Below are 19,592 nucleotides of genomic sequence, written 5' to 3'. Positions count from 1 at the left end.
ACGATTTCCTTATGGGTTTCCCATTAGAATTTGTCCATCCCTTAATACAAGGCAATCCATGGCCCAAATTGCAATTATCTTATAATTACAATTCTAGTCCCTTAAGTTTAATTAATCTCTTTTAGTCACAAAACTAATTACCAATTAATTATTGACTAATATTAATTAAACAATATCATTTCTCCTTTAATATATTATTCCCATAATATATTAATAAATCATATTTAATCCTTTCTCTCTATAATTCATCCTATCAAGTTGCTTTGGTGAAGGCAACCCAAAAGGACCATGCACCATCGGGTCAAGTACATACCAAAATAGTTATGGACTTAGACACTAATCCAACAGTCTCCCACTTGGATAAGTCTAACAACTATTCTGCGTATGACTTCAGATCCTGATCTGCAATCGTAGCTTTCCAAAGCCGCTGTCAACTCTGATCCTATCAGATACGCGTGTCCTTAGATAAGGGATCATATATTCCTCCATTCTTGATATCGTCTGAGATATGATTTCTAATCATTCTCTTTGTACTACTTCTTGATTTCTGATTTATGACGACAGACTAATTGAACAAATTGAATTAGCCCTAGCCCGGCCGAGCATTTACGTATGTCATCACTAAACCATTGAGGGGCCCAAAGATATCGCTTTTATTCTTTGAATAAAAGGAATGGATAAACTTTGATACAATGCTTGCTTGCACTCACCAACCAAATCACACACAACAATATGTTTTATAACACCAAGTTACTAGTGCGTTTACATATTATCAATGTGCAACCGATTAGCAAGATACAACTCACACATCTCGGTTTCAAGAATATAAGATGTTATCGTCTCACCAATCACTCGTAATACAATTCATGGAGTGATCCAAGTGAGCGTGGGTTTAATCCAATGCTCAAATCATATTCATAAGCACTCATGAACGTTGCAGCAAACATTTGCTTATGTCTAATACTCTTCTAGACAATCCACACACCAATTCATGACAATCTTCATTCATATCTACTTCCAACATATGAACGACTGTGGCCCGTTTGAATAATTCGATTATTCTTAATAAACTCAATTATTCTGGAAGTCAAAACATGCAAGGTGAAACACAAGAATAATACTAATCCCATATGGCCTCAAACCTTTGAGTATAAACAAAACACGTTTTATTTATCACCATATCGATTACTCATTATTTGTCGTTTCGGGTAATCAACTTTTTACTTGAATTATTACACTTGTCCCATGCTCCTAGCATGCACACAATGTTTACCTATGGTTCTTACTTTTGTGAAATAGACAAATTGAACACATTTCCAATCATTCTCATTTCACAACTCCAAATCCATTTTCTTAAGTGTAAGAATATCAAACTCTTGTTACTTATAGAATATACTAGATTCTAACACTTTATGCAACGATCCTTTTGTAATGTCACTGCACCAAAGTCTCAAAGACTATTTCCAATGATATTACAAATTCCTCTAACGTAGATTGTTACAAGACAATTCCTTAGATATGATGTCTCTCTCTCAAAGTACATTCCTTTGAACATCCTTTTGCATAAAAGTTTCTAATCTAGACATAGATTTTCAATATTTACTTCCCAATATGGACACGCTTCCATATTTTCCATATGACAACTCATTCTTAATAGAATCTTATCTATTCGTAATTAGGTCGATATTGTCCATTCAATATGGAAACATTTCCATAATTTCCAATACTATACTTCCAACTACTCACAAGCGACCAATCCTCGTCGAACTTTGGATTGTCCTTTGATAGTTGTTTAATTATTTTAGTCAAAATCAATTCTAGTCCCTTTTCCCTCTAAATGCACTAGACATTTGGAAAATTTTAGAATGGTCAAACATTAAATCATTTGCAATCGATCCTATACTCGAAGCGTATGGGACACGACGCACAATGTTTTATTTTTTATGTTCTCAAAATTCGAATTGTGAAGAGGAATTCCGTAATCATAATCGAAATTTTAAGAGCACACTATGTACCTTTGACTAAATTTATTAACATTCCACAACCTAATCCTTTAGATTTGAAATGAAGCATAATATTCTCTCCCTTAATTATAGCAAAACAACCTTTCAACTCTTACAACTTTGCAAAGTATGACTCTTGTTTTCTATAATTAATATTGCCAACTATGCAATATGTGCCTTAATAATCATACAATCATAACATTTATGCTCCCACTATCATGATGATTATCATAAAACATAACACTTATGCTCCCACTAGCTTCGACATGTATTCATAAACATCTTAACTTTCAGAAAAAACAATACCTATTGAATTTCTTAAGTCCATGTTTCTAATACTTAGTGCTTTGATAATCTTTTATCAAGGCTTCTTGAATTTATACACTTTTGCCTTAGATAGTTCATATGTGTGTCTTAACAATTAAGACTAATTGCCAAACCTCACAATTCAAATTATGGAAAGGGATGCCGTAACCATGATCGAATTCGAGAATGCAATTTTTTACAATCACTATCTTTTAAAATCTTTCTTAGTGAAAGCATTTCCTCACAATCATTTTCATGAATGAGGAAATCTTATGACACTTCGATTTAAATGGTGTATGTGTTCCTATCCATGTGAATTTGTTAAAAAACCAAAGTTTACGACAAATTCAAACTCATATGGATCGAACTTTCTTAATCTTGATTTCTTGCCTTATGGTAGCACAGCTGCCCACCACGTTTTCCAAGTAGTTAAGCAGCTCACCTTTTCCTATCAATGTACTTTCCATTGATCAAGGTCCTTGCCTTTTATGCATTCAAATGAGAACTCATAGGACTCACATGCATAATTAACTTGATTGGATTGGCACAGAAACAAAATAATGTCAACACGCTAGGTTGTAAACCTCAACTCGTGTGCTAGTGATGATCAATAAGGTTTATTTGATTTGTTCTTGAAACCTTTCAAGACCATTAAGACTCCTACTGACTCCTTGACATATAAGATTCTTTTGTCAATAAACATTTCTTGACAAACAAATATTCAAGAGTCAGTGTAGTTTTTATCAAAACACTTCACAAATTGATCCTAATTGGTCTTTTGTCTTATCCAAGACATCACAACTTTCCACATTTGATGAATGTTATAAACCTTTAATACTTTTCACTCACATGTCACAATTTTAACTTTAAGACTTGTTATTGAAACGAAGTATGATAGACTTCTTGATTTAACCATTTCTTCAATCCTTGATCTCTCTTCTTAGACATACAATTGTACTAAGATTCACTTAGAGGATCAATTGAGATATGGTTCTTAATCATTAAGACCTATCATAAAGCATAAAAGCTACTCCCCCTTCTTCTTAGAATGGAGAAACTCTTATCTTTCTGCCTACTTGATTCTTCTTATTCGTTTTGCTATTGATCTAAACCCTTTAATCAACTCAAAATTACACTTAATCTTGTAAGTGTAATCATATTTACTAAGCCTTTAGTAAATCATGACGAATATATTTGTTACTCTTATGGTGAACTTGATCAACACACAACTTTGTGTACTCGATCTCCTAATCCTTCACTCGACACTTTGTCAACGAATTTGTCTAATTTCCAAATATGAAATTTCTCATTCATCGTGCAACCAAGTTGCGTGATTCCAAATCTCTGTCCAATTGAAACTTTGGGCGATGAGAAACTCTCCCTATTTGGTAAATTCTCGACATTTCCATAAATAACATAACTAAGAATCATATCCATTCGTTGTAGAAATATGCAAACATCAATTTTCACATAACGATTTCATTGCAAGGAAGTAAACAAATAAATAAGTTAAACAAAATTTGTTTTATTTATAAAAGCAGCGGAAAAACATTTGTCCTTACAATGCAAAATCTATTGAAAACTATGTAAAAGGAAAATTTCTAACAACTCTATCATAACTATCTAAGCTCAAAATCCAATCATCAAGTCCATGCGATCGAGATCCATCACTTGTGATTAGATTCATCTTGCTCTCTTATCAAGCTTCCTTTCTTTTCACCGATCCTTCAAAACATTCAAATGCAATCTTATCACATCATGTATTAAGAATCAATGAATAGGAACTTAATGGAGTTAGATAGTGGATTCTTACCTAAAGCGTAGTCATACTTTTGACTCTCCCATCTCTTAGATCTCTTAGGTAAATAGGGCAACTTCGTCTTCAATGCCCCTTCTCTTGGCAACAAAAGCAAATTGACTCCTTTGGAACAACACATGGAACTACTTCAGACATCGCCTTTCTCTTATGATCAAACTTTTCGATCATTGCATGTCTTTCATTGCCATTGTCTATATCCATAGAGGTCTTGAAGGCAGATTCACCAATCAACTTTGCTTTTCTATTGCGCCAAACCATTGTTGATTCAGCAGCAATAAGCATATAGGTGAGATCTATAAGGGTCACGTCGTAGCTCATCATATAGTACTCTCTTACGAACTCACTATACGAGTTAGGAAGTGACTGAAGAATCCAATCAACAGCCATCGCTTCACCGACAACGGATCCCATCATTCTTAATCTATCAATGTGTGACTTCATCCCTAAGACATGTGCACACACCGACTTGCCCTCTTTATGTTTACTTGCCAAAAGGGCTTGAGTGATATTGAACCTTTCAATTTTACAATCTTGTGGGTTAGGGAGAATAATTGGAGGAGGAGGAGGAAGTGAAGCATGATTTCTTGTTCCTCGATCGAATCGTGGAATATCATCTTCATGTGGAATGCTTGTTCCACGGGATTTGAGAAGACCATAGTTGTCGAACTTTTACATCGGGAGAAAAAGAAACGAATTCAAGTTAGTTGATTGATTGAGTCCTTGGTAAATCACCCAAATGAAATTCCAAGGCTAGGACCCAACACAATATCCTACAACTCGGGAGAGGGATGCCGTAACCCAAATTGCAGAACATTTGAAGGTAAGTGAATGACGATTCACTAATTTCCACCATGAAAAACGAAAAAGAAATTTAAGTTTTAAATCTATGAAAACTCCTAGATCCTTTGAGATTCATTGAACATTTCAATGGCAAGTTTAAATCTCGATATGCCCCTCTTGTTTGTGACTGGGATGCCGAGGATCACAAAGCGGGTGTGAATAACCATGCAAACTACATGGTGCCCTCACATGTTACAATCACCTATTCGATGTGCCGGTAAACCACACACGCTCCACCGAACTATGACAAACATTGAGTCACCCTTTACTACCTTTGCTTAGAACCATTTAGTGTGCCGGTAAACCACACACGCTCCACTAACGTCTTCGCAAGGGCACAAAGTGTAATTTCATGGAATTGCATCAATTCACTTTTGCCTAAGTAACTAAGATTGGGAATTTGAAAAACATTTAGTTACTTGGTATTTCATTATACTTATAATGGAAGGTTTCATCCTATCCTACCCGTTCGGCTAACGACCCTCCACTAGTCAAGAGTGCGGTGGGTAAGAGTGGATACCCATTCAATCACCATTTTATAGGCAATTTCCTTAAACACCCCTTATAGACCAGCTTCGTGAATGAGGCCTACTAACGGTAAGACTGACTTTTACTCATACATATATATAATGTTAGACTTTTAATGTTATATATAGTATAGGGTGTATTTTATACTTTTAAAATACTATATGGTTAACTTTAACAATTACACTTTTAATTCAATTAAAAGGTTAACCTAAACTTTTATGGATTTATTAAACCTCTTTTAATTATACTCCTTAATTAATTAATAAAACCATAAGGGTGTGATTTGAACTTTTCAAAACATTACTAGAGTTTTAGAATTTAACATTTCTAATTAAACCTTTTAATCAACTTTTAAATTCCAAAACTTGAGGGCAAGTTTTGAAACATTTTTCAAAACATTAGGGTTTTAACTATTTAAATTTCAAAACTTCAAAACTTTTGGGTTCAAATTTAAATTATAAAACCTAAAGGGTAAAATATGAAACTTTTCATAACAACAAGGATCAAATAACAAATAATCTAAACTAACATTTAGTTACATAATTATCCACATTTGATTTGTTTAATGATTTCTTGCAAAACAATTTATCAATTTACTCAAAATAATTAATCAATTATCTTACAAGGAAACAATTATCTTGTTAATTGATAATTATCTTTAATTAGATCAAGAATACAGTCATATATATCATAAAGTCGGATTTATATTGATCTAACATGATAAGGTAACTATCCAAATGCAAAAACAGCAAGAAATCCCGAGATAAGCATTATCTGATGCTCGAACTCGCCGAGTACTACACTGTACTCACCGAATTGAGGGGTACTCGCCGAGTTCCTCAGCCATAAAGCCCAAAAAATGATTTTCCAGTTATACAATGCATCAATACAATTGAAACCAAGCTAGGCTCTGATACCACTGATGGGTTTTGGTCATAAGACATCTTATGTGCTCATACAAACCCTAATGCTTGGATCTAGGTTTCTCTATTGTACATGCTTTGAATCCAAGACTATAAACCCTAATTCTAGCATACATATAATCATATTAACATGAGAATAAGTTTATAGTGTTACCTTGATTGTTATGTAGCAATAACAATCCCAAATCTCCTTGAATTGACTTTGGAAGGCTTAGAGTCACAAGTGTCACTCCTCTAATGGTTCACAAACACCATAAGCAAGAGGATGAAGAGGAGAGAGGTTGGAGGCTGCCAAAAACGTGTGTAAACCCTTACAAGAAGCTTAGCCACGTTTTTGAGCCTTAAGGGTCTTTATATAGTTGGGCTATTAGGGTTATCTAACAAGGAAACCCTAATTTGGATGCTTAAGCCCTAAGCAACCCATAGACTTCTTTAATTAAGCCCATGGACGATTTCCTTATGGGTTTCCCATTAGAATTCGTCCATCCCTTAATACAAGGCAATCCATGGCCCGAATTGCAATTATCTTATAATTACAATTACAGTCCCTTAAGTTTAATTAATCTCTTTTAGTCACAAAACTAATTACCAATTAATTATTGACTAATATTAATTAAACAATATGATTTCTCCTTTAATATATTATTCCCATAATATATTAATAAATCATATTTAATCCTTTCTCTCCATAATTCATCCTATCATGTTGCTTTGGTGAAGGCAACCCAAAAGGACCATGCACCATCGGGTCAAGTACATACCAAAATAGTTATGGACTTAGACACTAATCCAACAAGTATAAGGATTTTCTGACTTGTAAACCATCGACCTTCACTGGAAAGGAAGATCCGATCGGAGTTATAGATTGGATATCGGAAATGGAGCTAGCCTTCATGACTTGTGGCTGCATAGGCAGGTTGCAGACTATCTATGTAGTGCGTCAATTCCGAGGTGGAGCCGTTCGATGGTGGAACACTCTAGGGAAGATCCTAAGCCCTAATGAGCCACTGCAATTGTCTTGGGCAGAGTTCTTGGAGCAGTTCAAGCGCAAGTTCTGCTCGGTCCAAAACCTGCTAGAGTTGGAGAACAACTTTCTGATATTGAAAAAAGGCAGCATGTCAGTGGATGAATACACGAATGTCTTCACAGACAAGATGGAGTTTGCTTTGCGCATCGTCCCATACGAACTGACAAAAGTCGACCGGTACGCAAAGGGACTCCCTTGGGAGTATGCGGTGCCAGTGCGTCAGGCACCTACTCTAGAGGCAGCTATTTGGGCTGCCAAGTCTGTTAAGAATATGATCAAGGGGAGGACTGACAGTAAGGTTGAAGTTGGAGAGAAGAGAAAGTTAGAAGGAACTTCGGGTTCTAATGAAAAAAGAAAATTTTCGAAGTCTGATTCGAAGAAGCTCGAAGAAGGAGCACAATGGTGTGACAAGTGCAAAAGGAAGCACATTGGGGAATGCTCTAAAGAAATGACCTGCTTCAAATGCGGGAAGACTGGTCATTACGCCAGCAAATGCCCAAACAAAAGAGAAGCCTGCTTTAAGTGTGGTGAAGAAGGACACTTCAAGCAAAACTGCCCAAGAAGAGAAGAGGCTATAAAGCCAAATGCACCACCAAAGCCAAGAGCATTCCACATGATCCTCGACGAAGCAGAAAACAATGCGAGGATTCAAGGATGAAGACTTCATGTCAATATATAAAGTATGTATCAGGAAGTGTAGCCTACTAGAGGCGTAGTATAGGGTGAACTTGAACTTTTGTGTAATCGTTTCAAGGAATTAATATAAACCCTAGTTTTGCTAACTGACGTGTTGAATGATTGTCTGATTTTCTTGTATGGTGACTTGGTCGACTGCGGGACAATACTTGGGACGAGTATGAGTAGGTGTGAAAGGTAGTAGATGCATATACTACCGGAAGCACAGGACTCGCACTTGGATCAGGGAAAGTCACAAGGTTACCAAGAAGCTAGTAATTGATTCCACTTTATTCTAGTATGTCCTTACCATTGTTTCGGTAATGACTAGTAATATGGTTCTTGTTTCGAACCTAGTGTTCATATTTTAATTTGAGTTCGACTATAAGGAGTATGTTACGTGGTCTAGAGGACCAAGTTAGATGTAACATTTGACTTAAGTCAGAAGGTTGAAGTTAATGCGATTGATAGTGTCACGCTCATTGTTAAAAGAAGTTTGCAGGTAGAAATGCTACATGCTGAAATGTGATTATATCGCATTAGAATATGAAGAAAGGTATATTCTATTCTGGAATTTAACTTTATTAAAAATCGAGTCTAAGCGTCGCATCGTGCGATGAGAGGTCAATAGAGCACGACGCATCGGTTTGTTACATTAGATAAATGAAAGTAATTATCCTGAGAAGAAGAAGGAGTCCACAATAAGGACTTATTTGGTAACTTGAAGGTTACGATTGAAAGTACAACATAGTACGATAAGCAGATGCAAGATTAGGCATCTTCTGTGATCAAGAAAGCCATAGAGTTAAATACTCTTTCGAGGAAACATAGAAGTTACGGTTATTACCTAGGATGAATAAATAACGCGTGGAATCATTATGCAAGTCTTATTTCATTGATGATTCCGGGACGTAATCATCCTAAGGGGGAGATAATTATAACGCCTGTAGATCCGGACTAGTCAATTTAGAGACGATAGGCGTCAAAAATGAATTTTTGATGAAAGATTATTTAGAATGAATAATCTTAACTAAGTTATAGTTTATGTTACAAGGTTTCCGTGCATATAAAGATCGCCAAAATCCGAGTTATAACGAAGAAGTTATGACCTGTCGAAGTTTCGCGACGGAACCGGCACGACGCTGAATGACGTAAAAAGTGAATTTACGTTAGAGTGATATTTAGCCTTAGCAATCTAATCGAAATTCGTAGAGTTCGTTAAACCATGAGCGTGTATAAAAAGAACGTCCAAATCTGAGTTCGTATGAGGAAGTTATGATTTTTCTAAGTTTCGATTTTAAGGTATGCAGCCCAAATACTCGATTTGAGACCGAGCGGTTTTTAGCCGAAACAATCTAAATGAGAATTTAATGTCTCGTTAATAGGAGTAAAACGATAAAAAGATAGGCAAAAACGGACGTCGGATGAAGAAGTTATGAATTTATAACGGAATTTTCCTGTCCCGACCTACTAAAAATAAATAATAAAAATGAATTCAAAATTAGCCGATGGAGTCTAAACGAAAGTTGTAGATCGTGGTCTCACCTACGTGGGGATATAAAAAACATCGAAAACAGAGTTCGTATGAGGAAGATATGAATTTTTGAAGTTTATTAAATATTTTCAATATTTAATTTAATTATAAATTAACCGATATTATCCATGGGGGGAGTCAGTGATCTGATCCACGTTATGCCCAGCGTAAATGGGCTTCCAGCCCCCTATAAAAGGGTGTCGAGGGCAACCGACTTCTTTGCTCATTTCTTCCCGTTTTCTCGCGTTTTTGCATCGTTTTTCGTGCAAGAATTATCCCGAAGCCCCGGTATCATTCCCGAGCCCCGAAGCAAGTCCCGAGGCCCCGAAGATCCCGAGAAGTGCGATTCCCGAGCCGAAGCTCTGCCCGCGAGGAGCCCGATTTTTGTGAATATCTTCCAGATCTACCGAAGAATACTACTTCTACAAGTCGTAGTGTTGTCCGATCATCTTCTAATCAAGTGAGTGTGTGGTTACTTTCTTCTAACGCATAATTATGAAGTATTTTATACGAAATACGTGTTATGTGTATAATTTTGTTGTTATGTATGTGAATGTATATTCACTTTCTTCTATCTCATAGATCTGATTTATTCTCTATAAAATACGTGTTATGTGGGTATGCCTCATCTGTTATGTGGAATAGGTATTGAATGAGAATGTTATACATATTTTAAACTATGTATAAAAATATATATTTTTATCTACTAATATGTTGGGTAGAACACGGGTAGATATTTGATGTGTGATAAACAGATGAGAGGCCCCAATGTTGTTGTTGTTGATCTAGTTATTCAGCGAGTATGGATTAGACCAACAGGTTAGTTTTAGATCCGGGAGTATGGATCAGGTAAAGAGATAAAACTTGTTATTAGTCCGGGAGTATGGATTAAGACTAAGTTAATTGTCCCTGGTCCGGGAGTATAGATTGGGTACAGTTATTAATCCGGGAGTATGGATCAGATTAGGATTAGGGTATAGTTAATTGTCCTTATTCCGGGAGTATAGATTGGGTACAATTATTGATCCGGGAGTATGGATCAGATCAGGAGGTTAGTTTTAGATCTGTGTGTATGGATCAGGTAGTTTTAGATCCGTGAGTATGGATAAGGTGAAAAAGGTTAGTTTTAGATCCGTGAGTATGGATCAGGTGAAAAAGGTTAGTTTTAGATCCGTGAGTATGGATCAGGTGAAAAGGTTAATTTTAAATCTGTGAGTATGGATCGGGTGAAGATAATAATTTTAGATCCGCGAGTAGGGATCAGGTAAAGAGGAAAATTTTAGATACGAGAGTTTAGATCGTGTCGTTGTTAGGATCGATGGGGGTGGGATAAGAGTTGCCTTTATATGGTAAAATTGTACAAGTTTGAATGTTCTATATTTATAAATATTTGATATAACATTGTGGGATGAAAACCTTATATGCTCACCAGGCTCTCAAGCCTGACCCACTCAGTTTTCTTTGTATCACAGGTATCGATACGAAGACATATTTCACAGAGAGATTTAAAAGAGATATAAATCATTAGTGTAATTGAATGTAAGGTCTGTTTATGCTTATATGTCTGTATCGGAACATGACATCCCGAGATTTTGTTATATAATGAAAATACATTTCTTTAAAGAAATGATTTGATAATTTTATCATATTTTTGTTTTGGAAACAAATTCCGCAACCGTTTTCTTTAAAAGATTACTCTGATTTTATAAAACAAAGCATAAACAAATTGGTCTTTTCTGGCCGTGAAATTGGGGATGTCACACCATGCAAGCTTTAAGGTGTTATTATGGCCTTTTAATCCCCAAAAGGCCATGCATGGAAGGAAATTTAAGAGCTTTACGAGTTTAAATGATGTCTAAGGACTAGATCTATGCTTGTGTGTTTTAGTTTAGAGTATCATGGCTTTTGTACCAAGATCCATGTCCTAGAGAACTAGGGTTTTTGCTAAACCCTTTAGGAAGGGCTATTAATGGGTAAAGTTGGAAACTTTACCCCTAAAAGGACATATTCAGTGCATAGGAGGAACAAGAAGATTGGATTTGAAGAGTAGGGGCTTAATCCCTTAAGATGGCCCAAACAGACTAAGGAACTCAGCAAGTCCAGAAAAGGTCTCGACGAGTTGAGTCATGTTGTCCCGATTCAGTTTAAGGTAGAACTCGACGATTTGATTCGCCAAATCGCGATTATGAGTTGCCAGGGAACTCGGCGAGTCAGGGGGGTGACTTGACGAGTTGGATTGCGACTTCAAGGTTATGATTTATAGAACTCGGCAAGTTGAGTCAACCTAGAGCGTTGAATTTGACCAGAATGTTGACTTTTACCAGGGGTAAAATGGTCTTTTTACCCTAAGAAGGATTATCATATTTTGACTAAGTGTTATTGTGATAATGATAGTCCGGGAGTCGTTGGAGCAACCGTCAGAGATTCCTCACCGCGAGATTTCACAGTCAGCTTTGCGAGATGAGTTTCCTTTAGTAGGAACGGGTCTACCACACCAAGGTCGGTCTGTATGCGAGTGTGGGCGGGGCCCCTATCTCATAGATAGCATGATATAGTACATATTTATATGCTTAGTTATACTTTTTGTATGTGTGATACTTGTATGCTATTTTCATGACTAGTTGAGTGTGGGCGAGGCCCGTATCTCATAATAGTTGAGTGTGGGTGGGGCCCGTATCTCACAGTAGCTGAGTGTGGGCGGGGCCCGTATCTCATTGAGTGTGGGCAAGGCCCGTATCTCCTAGTTGCATGTTATGTGTATGGTATGTGGTAGTTTGGGGAGACTTACTAAGCTTCGTGCTTACAGTTTGCAGTTTTGGTTTCAGATACTTCTGATAGCAAGGGGAATATCTGGGGTGATTGTGGTGCACAGACCATTGTTTAACCTGAGATGTTTTTACTTTGATATGTTAGACATATATTTATGATATTTTGAGACACATGATCTATGGGTTATATATGATGTTTGGATAACGATGGTTTTATCAATGATTAAAAATGAATTTTTTGGACCGGATTTTTAGGATGTTTCAGGTTTCGATTTTCTTGTATATATGTTTTTTAGATTCACATTCATAGTGTTCAGATGTGAAAAGCAAGTTTAAGTCATTCATAGTGTTCATCACTTCCCCGGAAAAATCATACATTCGTCGAAAAATTCATATTTTTACTGGAAAATTCATATATTGGCCGGAAAATTTAACTTGACCGGCTAAACCTAGAATAGTCGGTCATAATTGTTTTTATGAACATCAAAAACAAGTTTAATGGTAAATAGAGTACAAAAAAGTGACCAAATATAAACAAAACCGATAGTTCGTTACCCTCCAAAGTCATTTTCCCTAAAAACAACATTAGACACTTTATATTATAATTTTTATTTAACATGTTTTGAACATATCCCGCACTACTTTAGACAAAGGATCATGTTTTTAAAAGTTTCATAGGTTTAAGAATTTCACTAATTTTAATGATGTTAAATGTTATTTCACTAATTTTAGATCTGTCGAAGATCGATCCAACCCACCAACCCAACCCAAAATTAGCATATTGGGTTGAGAATTTCATCCCATTTAAAGCTAAATGGGTCAACCCTTATAACCTATTTAATTAAATAGGTTGGGTCGGTAAAAATTATCAATCTGTTTTCAATCCACTGACCCATTTAACTTTAATTTACTAATTATTTAAATATTATCATGTATTAATCTAAGTATTAGTTTATAAATTACAATGTTTGTTATTATTATGTTTAAAAAAAAATAGAATCCTAATTAATACATTTTTTCTTGGCACCGATAACACTAGTCACTTTAAAAATCATTTAGAAATTACATATATTTAATGTTATTTGAACAATTTCTTTATATATGTGAATTAGGATTGTCCTTTTATCATACTTTGAAATTTTATTTAAGTCTATAACTAATTTAAGTGGTGTAATCTTTAGTTAATTTATTCATTTATTTTTATTTTAAATGGATCAAACCAGATTTAACCAATTTATTTAAAAGGTTGACTTGGAAACTACATAAACGGGTCAACCCGATGACAATCCATTTATCTAAAAGTTTGAGTTCGGTTGAAAATATTAACCCATTTAAATAAACAGGTTGGGTTGAGTTGAAAATTTCAACCTAATTAACAAATAGATTTGAACCCAAATCCAACCCAAACCGCCCTATTGCCAGCTCTAACTAATTTTAATCGATAAGCATGAGTTTCTTCATAAATTCCCTCCGACTACAAGGGCATTAGATGTTGTATCCTCCCAAGTATACGACACTACCTGACAGTGGCGGAGCTTCAATATTTCATTTGGGGGGGCCGAAAACACAATTTATATAAAAATTGGTGAACAGGGGGGCCGTAGTCAAAATTTTATATTTTTGGACTAAATATGTATAAAGTTAAAGCATAGGGACTATTAATGCCAAAAAAATCAGGGGGGGCCACAACCCCCCTAGTCCTTGAAAAGATCCGCCCATGCTACCTGATAGACTTTTAAACACCATTTTTTTTTATTTTTATGATGTGTGTTTTAGGAATGATTTTGAATTTATATAATCAATGCATGGTTCTTTATGTGTGTATTTACCAAGATTATATAGTTTTTTTTTTTTATTTTTTTATTTTTTTTATTTTTTTTTTTTATTTATTTATCGATTTTGGGATGTTAACACCAATCTCCTATAAGAGAAAGCTTTAACCGGTTAAAGTGTATGTGATAGTAACTTGAACCATATGAACATAGTTTTCTAAACGATTGGATATCACAAATGAAATAAGAAACTACATCCATAAGCACACATGATTCCAGTTGAATTTTGAGTTACATCTGTAATATATAGAGGTGGTCATCCAACCATAGTGATAGATGGTTAATACAAAAGAAAAAAAAAAAAACACACATAAACTTCGTACTTGTTGATTAACCGGTGTGGTTATTTTGTGTACTAGTTAACCTATCAAATGTATTTTTGACATGTACATTCAATTTTATACATATTCCTTTTGAGGTGATCACAATACTACACTCATCGAGTATTTGAAAACCGTAAATATCGTTTGACACATGAAATTCTATTGACAATATCCTTATAGAATGCAGCAACTTCGAGTTTTTTCCCATTTTTCTTTACTACTCTCGAGTACCTACTTGTAAATGTGAGGATTACCTTCTTCTCCTTAATCATTATCTCCATGGACTCCATCTCCCCTACACGTTTAAAAACGTAGAAATTTAGTTCATCAATAATAAAACAAAAATAAATTATAAACATATACTTATACTCTCATAACTACGTATATTGAATGCAATTTTGTTGCATGAAACTTCAATGGCATTAAGTTTGATATTAGTTGATTTATTATCTCAATGGATTGATCCATTTCCCCTTTCTTTGTGTGTAGGTTTTTTAATGATAGTTTCTGCATAGGTCTTTGTGCTAGAAAACATAAACCAATAAGAAATGGTCACGACACAAGAGGTAGGAAATCTGACAAGAACGTATCGACTTTTAGGAAAAACAACATATTGATTATTGAAAAAGTGCAAATGGACCCCGATTTTAAAAGGTATCCCATGTCAAAAATTGTCTGATTTCTTGTACTTATTGGTATCCACCCATGAATAAAGTAGTAATATAGAATTTACTCTTTCAAACTGAAAATACTATATGAATAAAGCGTTGGCTTTTTTTCAACGATCTTTATTTGTTAGTTTCGAGTTTACAGAAAAGCAGTATTTTTTTAATTAAGATTCATCTTTTAATCATTTTTATCACTAACCATCTACTCTAAAAATTAATTCTAATTTTATAGTATAGTTTACTTTAATCAAATTACTTTATTTATTAAAATTAATATATAAATAGTTTATTTAATGGAATAATCATAAAGTTAACCATATGTTTCTGGAAGATAAGGTGTATTTGATTTTTTCATTTACATTAAACACTTCAACAAGTATATTTATCTCTAAAATCTTAAATATTTATTATTATCGATATTTCAACTAAATAACATATTTTATCCCCTATGTATAAAGTCTTCTTTCCCCAATACGTGGTCAGGAATCCGAAATACATTTATTTGTCAATTTTTTTTTTTTGATATGACATAAAGTTAATCCAAAACAAATTTGATCTATACATAAATGTCTCATTATGGACTGACCAACATTTTCATAAATGCCTCAAAAGTTAGTTATAATAAGACATTTTTAAACATCAATTTTGTGATTATACTTTATTCAGCAACTCTATATATGAAATTAATAACATTTAAACCATCATCTATCTAGTTACATGCACAAGTTTATGAAATAAACAAGTAAGAATTACGATAAATATAAATTAGTTAAAATACAATAATATACTAAAATATAAATTCAATAAACAAATAATTTAAAATGATAAAATATTATTTTAGCATAATGAATAACATTTTGGAGAAAGTTTAGCTTCCTTTAAGCGAACTTTTACATTTAAATGAGCTATTATTTTTTATTTAGAGATGGGTAGAAAGTAGAAACCACCCACTAATGGTTCTCTTACTGATTACTAATTTATTATTTACCAATTAGTAATTTACAATTTTACATATCCGACTTGTAGTTAAAAGTTATAAAATGTGAAGCAATCATTCTATCTAATTCAGTAGTAGTGTTGACAAAACAAATATTTTGGTTGCTCATGTAAATTGTCAGAACTATAATATTTATAATATTAATAAGAAAATAAAGAAATAAATGAACATTATATGTCAATGCAAAAAGTCAAACAATAATTTGTCATTTAATACGCCAACAATAACCGATCATTCATGTCATCTATGGACTCTACCTTATAATAGAATATTAAATTGTAGCAATACCTTTGTGCCATACGAATATAAGAAAATGAGGTTAAATTGCTACAATTTCATAAAATATTATAGAAAAAAAAAGTAACATTTTTCAGATGATTATTTGAGTTATATATTGTAAGTAAATATCAAAATAAAATGGTAACGATACTTTCACATTCATTTTTACAATATTTTATAGATGTAACATTTTATATCTCTTAGATCATATTTCGTTCAATTTTATAGAAATTAAATTACATAAAAAAAAACTTCACTTGGAACAAGAGGAGAAAAAGAAAAAAAAAAAAACAATTTGGAAAAACAATAGTATGTATTCTAATTATTTTTTATAAAAAAGAATGATAGAATTAGTATAAGCTATTTTAAAAAGGGGTTGGCTAAAAAGACACCCCATTTTACCATTTAGACACTATAATTAATGTTTAAAATATTTTTATTGGTTGAAATTGTATTGTTTTCCGAAAAAGATGATTACAAGTAGTTGATTATTGGTTGACTTTTTGTAAAAATGATTATAGGGTGTCTAAGGGGTGTTTTATTAACAGCACCCTTTTAAAAAACATTCATAATTCAAAGAGGATCTTCCTCAAAATCATGACACTCCACAAACTCAAAAGATAATCATTAGTTAGTATAAGAATATAAGTTTATAATTATTATATTTTCGAATATATAATTTAACAACAAAAAAAGAAAACATGATATATTATTTTTATCCATCGACATTTCCTTATTTAAATAAATAGAAAAAATAGGACCCAATATTAGCATATCCTGACACCCAACTGGCTGTTCAACGGCTAGCTACTGGTGGTATCTCTAGTCTCTACAACGGTGGCAAAAAAAACCGGCCACCGGAAAATCAAGAAATCTTGAAAAAGGAAACACTTACCGTTAAATTTGGAAACAATATTTTCAACTCTATCTTGACACATTTTGCATCGAAAATCCGCCATTAAAACAACTTCTTGAATCTGTTTTTACAACAACAATTTTGGTCATTACATACGATGGAGGATGAACAGAAACATATGCATAATCAAACCAAAATGCAGAAAACAAGAACATTACTTACTAAAGGAAAGGTCAAGGATTCAATGGAGGCAAGTGTGGTCGGAAGTTTGACCAAGTTCTTTGACTTTTCCAGTTTCATTTCATCATCTTCTTCTTCTTCTTGAACCGCAGCCATGTCTTCAGCTACTGTAAATTTCTCGAGAATGGTATCTGTGTTTTATTGTATGCCAAAGGGCAAAGGGAAAAGGGAATCCTATCTTTGAGAGGTTACTTTTACAGTTTGACTGTGAAATAGTCGAAAAAATATGGTAAAGTACAAGTTGTAATGCATGAAGTACGAGTTGTTAAAGTATGAAAAGTGTTGAGCTTGGAAAAGGGTTACCATTTTTTATGTTCAAGGAATTATGATATCATGATATCAATGTCAAAATTTGCTTGGTGGGGTCCCACCACCATGGGTTAAGATGCGTACAAAACAACAAAGAGTGAAAGATCAATTTCTTGTAAATACAGCAAATTGTAAATATGTCTTATACTATCCCTCAACTATTAAAGTTTTCTACTTTTCATCCCTTGACTTTAAGACTATTTCTATGAAAACTTACTAGACGTTGGAGATGCCAACTGTTGTAGTAGGTAAGTTTTGTCTTGAGTAACATCTTGTAACAAGAAATGCCAAATATCTATGATGTTCAAGAATCGCCTACTATGCATTTAATATTGTATTAATTCATTCAAAACAAATAAACAACACAAATAAATCTCACATAAAGTATGTAAAGAGATAAGAAGGGAACGTAACCACATAGACATTCATTTCGAATCTAGGCATTCTATTTCTAAAAACAAGTTTAAAATAGAATTTGAGGGGTTTTTTTTATGTAAATTCTGTTATATGCATTAAAAGTAATTTGTGAAATAAAAGTGAACCAAATGTGAAAATATGATATTAACATCGAGTTTCAACCATAAATCCAACTAGTTAATTAGTCATAAATTTTTTATAAAGTTTTTATGGTGCAATGGGTTAACTTGTTTCAATTTAACTAAAATGTAAATTGCAAAAAAATATATATATATATTACCATAAAATTTCGAATTTTACACAATTTTTTTCTTCGTAATTATGTTATTATATTTACAATTTCGTTGTAATATCAATCAAATGATCGGTTCTACATGTTCTCTAGGTAACCGCTTTTCTCGAATTTTAATAAATTCATTATGTTTACCAAAATTGCGATTTTGACATTGTTTTTTTTTTCTTCTCAATTATATCATTGTATTTATAATTTTGTTGCAATATTAACCAAATGATCGTTATCATCAATCTAGCACATTACCAAATGAATGACATGATAATATTGTGATGTGGAAGTCACATCACACCTTTATGTGACGTGACACATTTTATTAAATGCACCTGACTCTACACGTCTAACATTGTGTGCACGAAATAAAAATTAATCTAACTCATGGCTGCGACACAACCCTCTATAGGGCGCGATACAACGAGGCAAAAACCTCCCTATAAAAGGAGGGTAACCCTCCTCATTTCTTTCCACTAATTCTTCTTCTTCTTCTTCTTCTTCTTCTTCTTCTTCTTCTTCTCTCTCTCTCTCTCTCTCTCTCGATTTTGATCTCTCGTGATTCGACTTCTTATTTCGTTTCTGAAAACAATCGCATTTATGACCTTCCATATCATCCAGAGAGTGGTGTAGACTAGAGAAAAACCCGGTTTCTTGATATTTTTTGCTCCCCACAATAGAATTAGCATATCCAATAAGTCATCACATGAATTAAGAAGCCTCATAAGAAGGGAATAACAATTCACCAACCATCGCCATAGAACCACAACAAAAGAAGAATATATAAAAAAACATGATCAAATGCTCTCATCAGTTTCTTTGCAAAAAGGGCATAAGGTAGCCGAGACATTAATTCCACACCTAACTAAGCTCAAGAAAGTAGGAATTCTATTTTTAATCAATCTCCAAACAAAACAGTTGATTTTTAGAGGGACCCATTTCACCTAATTGAAAGAAACTAAAGT

General features: G+C 33.6%; 1 protein-coding gene across 1 annotated transcript; it reads right to left on the bottom strand.

Moving 5' to 3' along the window:
- Window positions 1–14,468: 14,468 nt before the first annotated feature.
- On the bottom strand, window positions 14,469–17,927 carry LOC145033683 (uncharacterized). Its single transcript, XM_078982249.1, has 3 exons — window positions 17,601–17,927; window positions 17,418–17,499; window positions 14,469–14,873 (listed from the first exon to the last, which is right to left on the bottom strand). The coding sequence occupies exons 1-3, from the start codon at window positions 17,712–17,714 to the stop codon at window positions 14,692–14,694; spliced, it is 378 nt and encodes a 125-aa protein (XP_078838375.1). The 5' UTR covers window positions 17,715–17,927; the 3' UTR covers window positions 14,469–14,691.
- Window positions 17,928–19,592: the final 1,665 nt, after the last annotated feature.

This window comes from Lactuca saligna, chromosome 3, assembly GCF_052625555.1.
Source record: "Lactuca saligna cultivar CGN05327 chromosome 3, ASM5262555v1, whole genome shotgun sequence".
NCBI classification, from domain to species: Eukaryota; Viridiplantae; Streptophyta; class Magnoliopsida; order Asterales; family Asteraceae; genus Lactuca; species Lactuca saligna.
The sequence above is the reverse complement of the archived record's forward strand: the minus strand, read 5'-3'. Positions and strand labels throughout refer to the sequence as shown.

Coding starts and splice junctions, on each gene's coding strand:
- LOC145033683 (XM_078982249.1), bottom strand. CDS start 17,714: ATGGCTGCGGTTCAAGAAGAAGAAGAAGATGATGAAATGAAACTGGAA. Junction 17,500..17,600: donor AATCCTTGACCTTTCCTTTA/GTAAGTAATGTT, acceptor TTGTAAAAACAG/ATTCAAGAAGTTGTTTTAAT. Junction 14,874..17,417: donor TATTGTTTCCAAATTTAACG/GTAAGTGTTTCC, acceptor TTAAACGTGTAG/GGGAGATGGAGTCCATGGAG.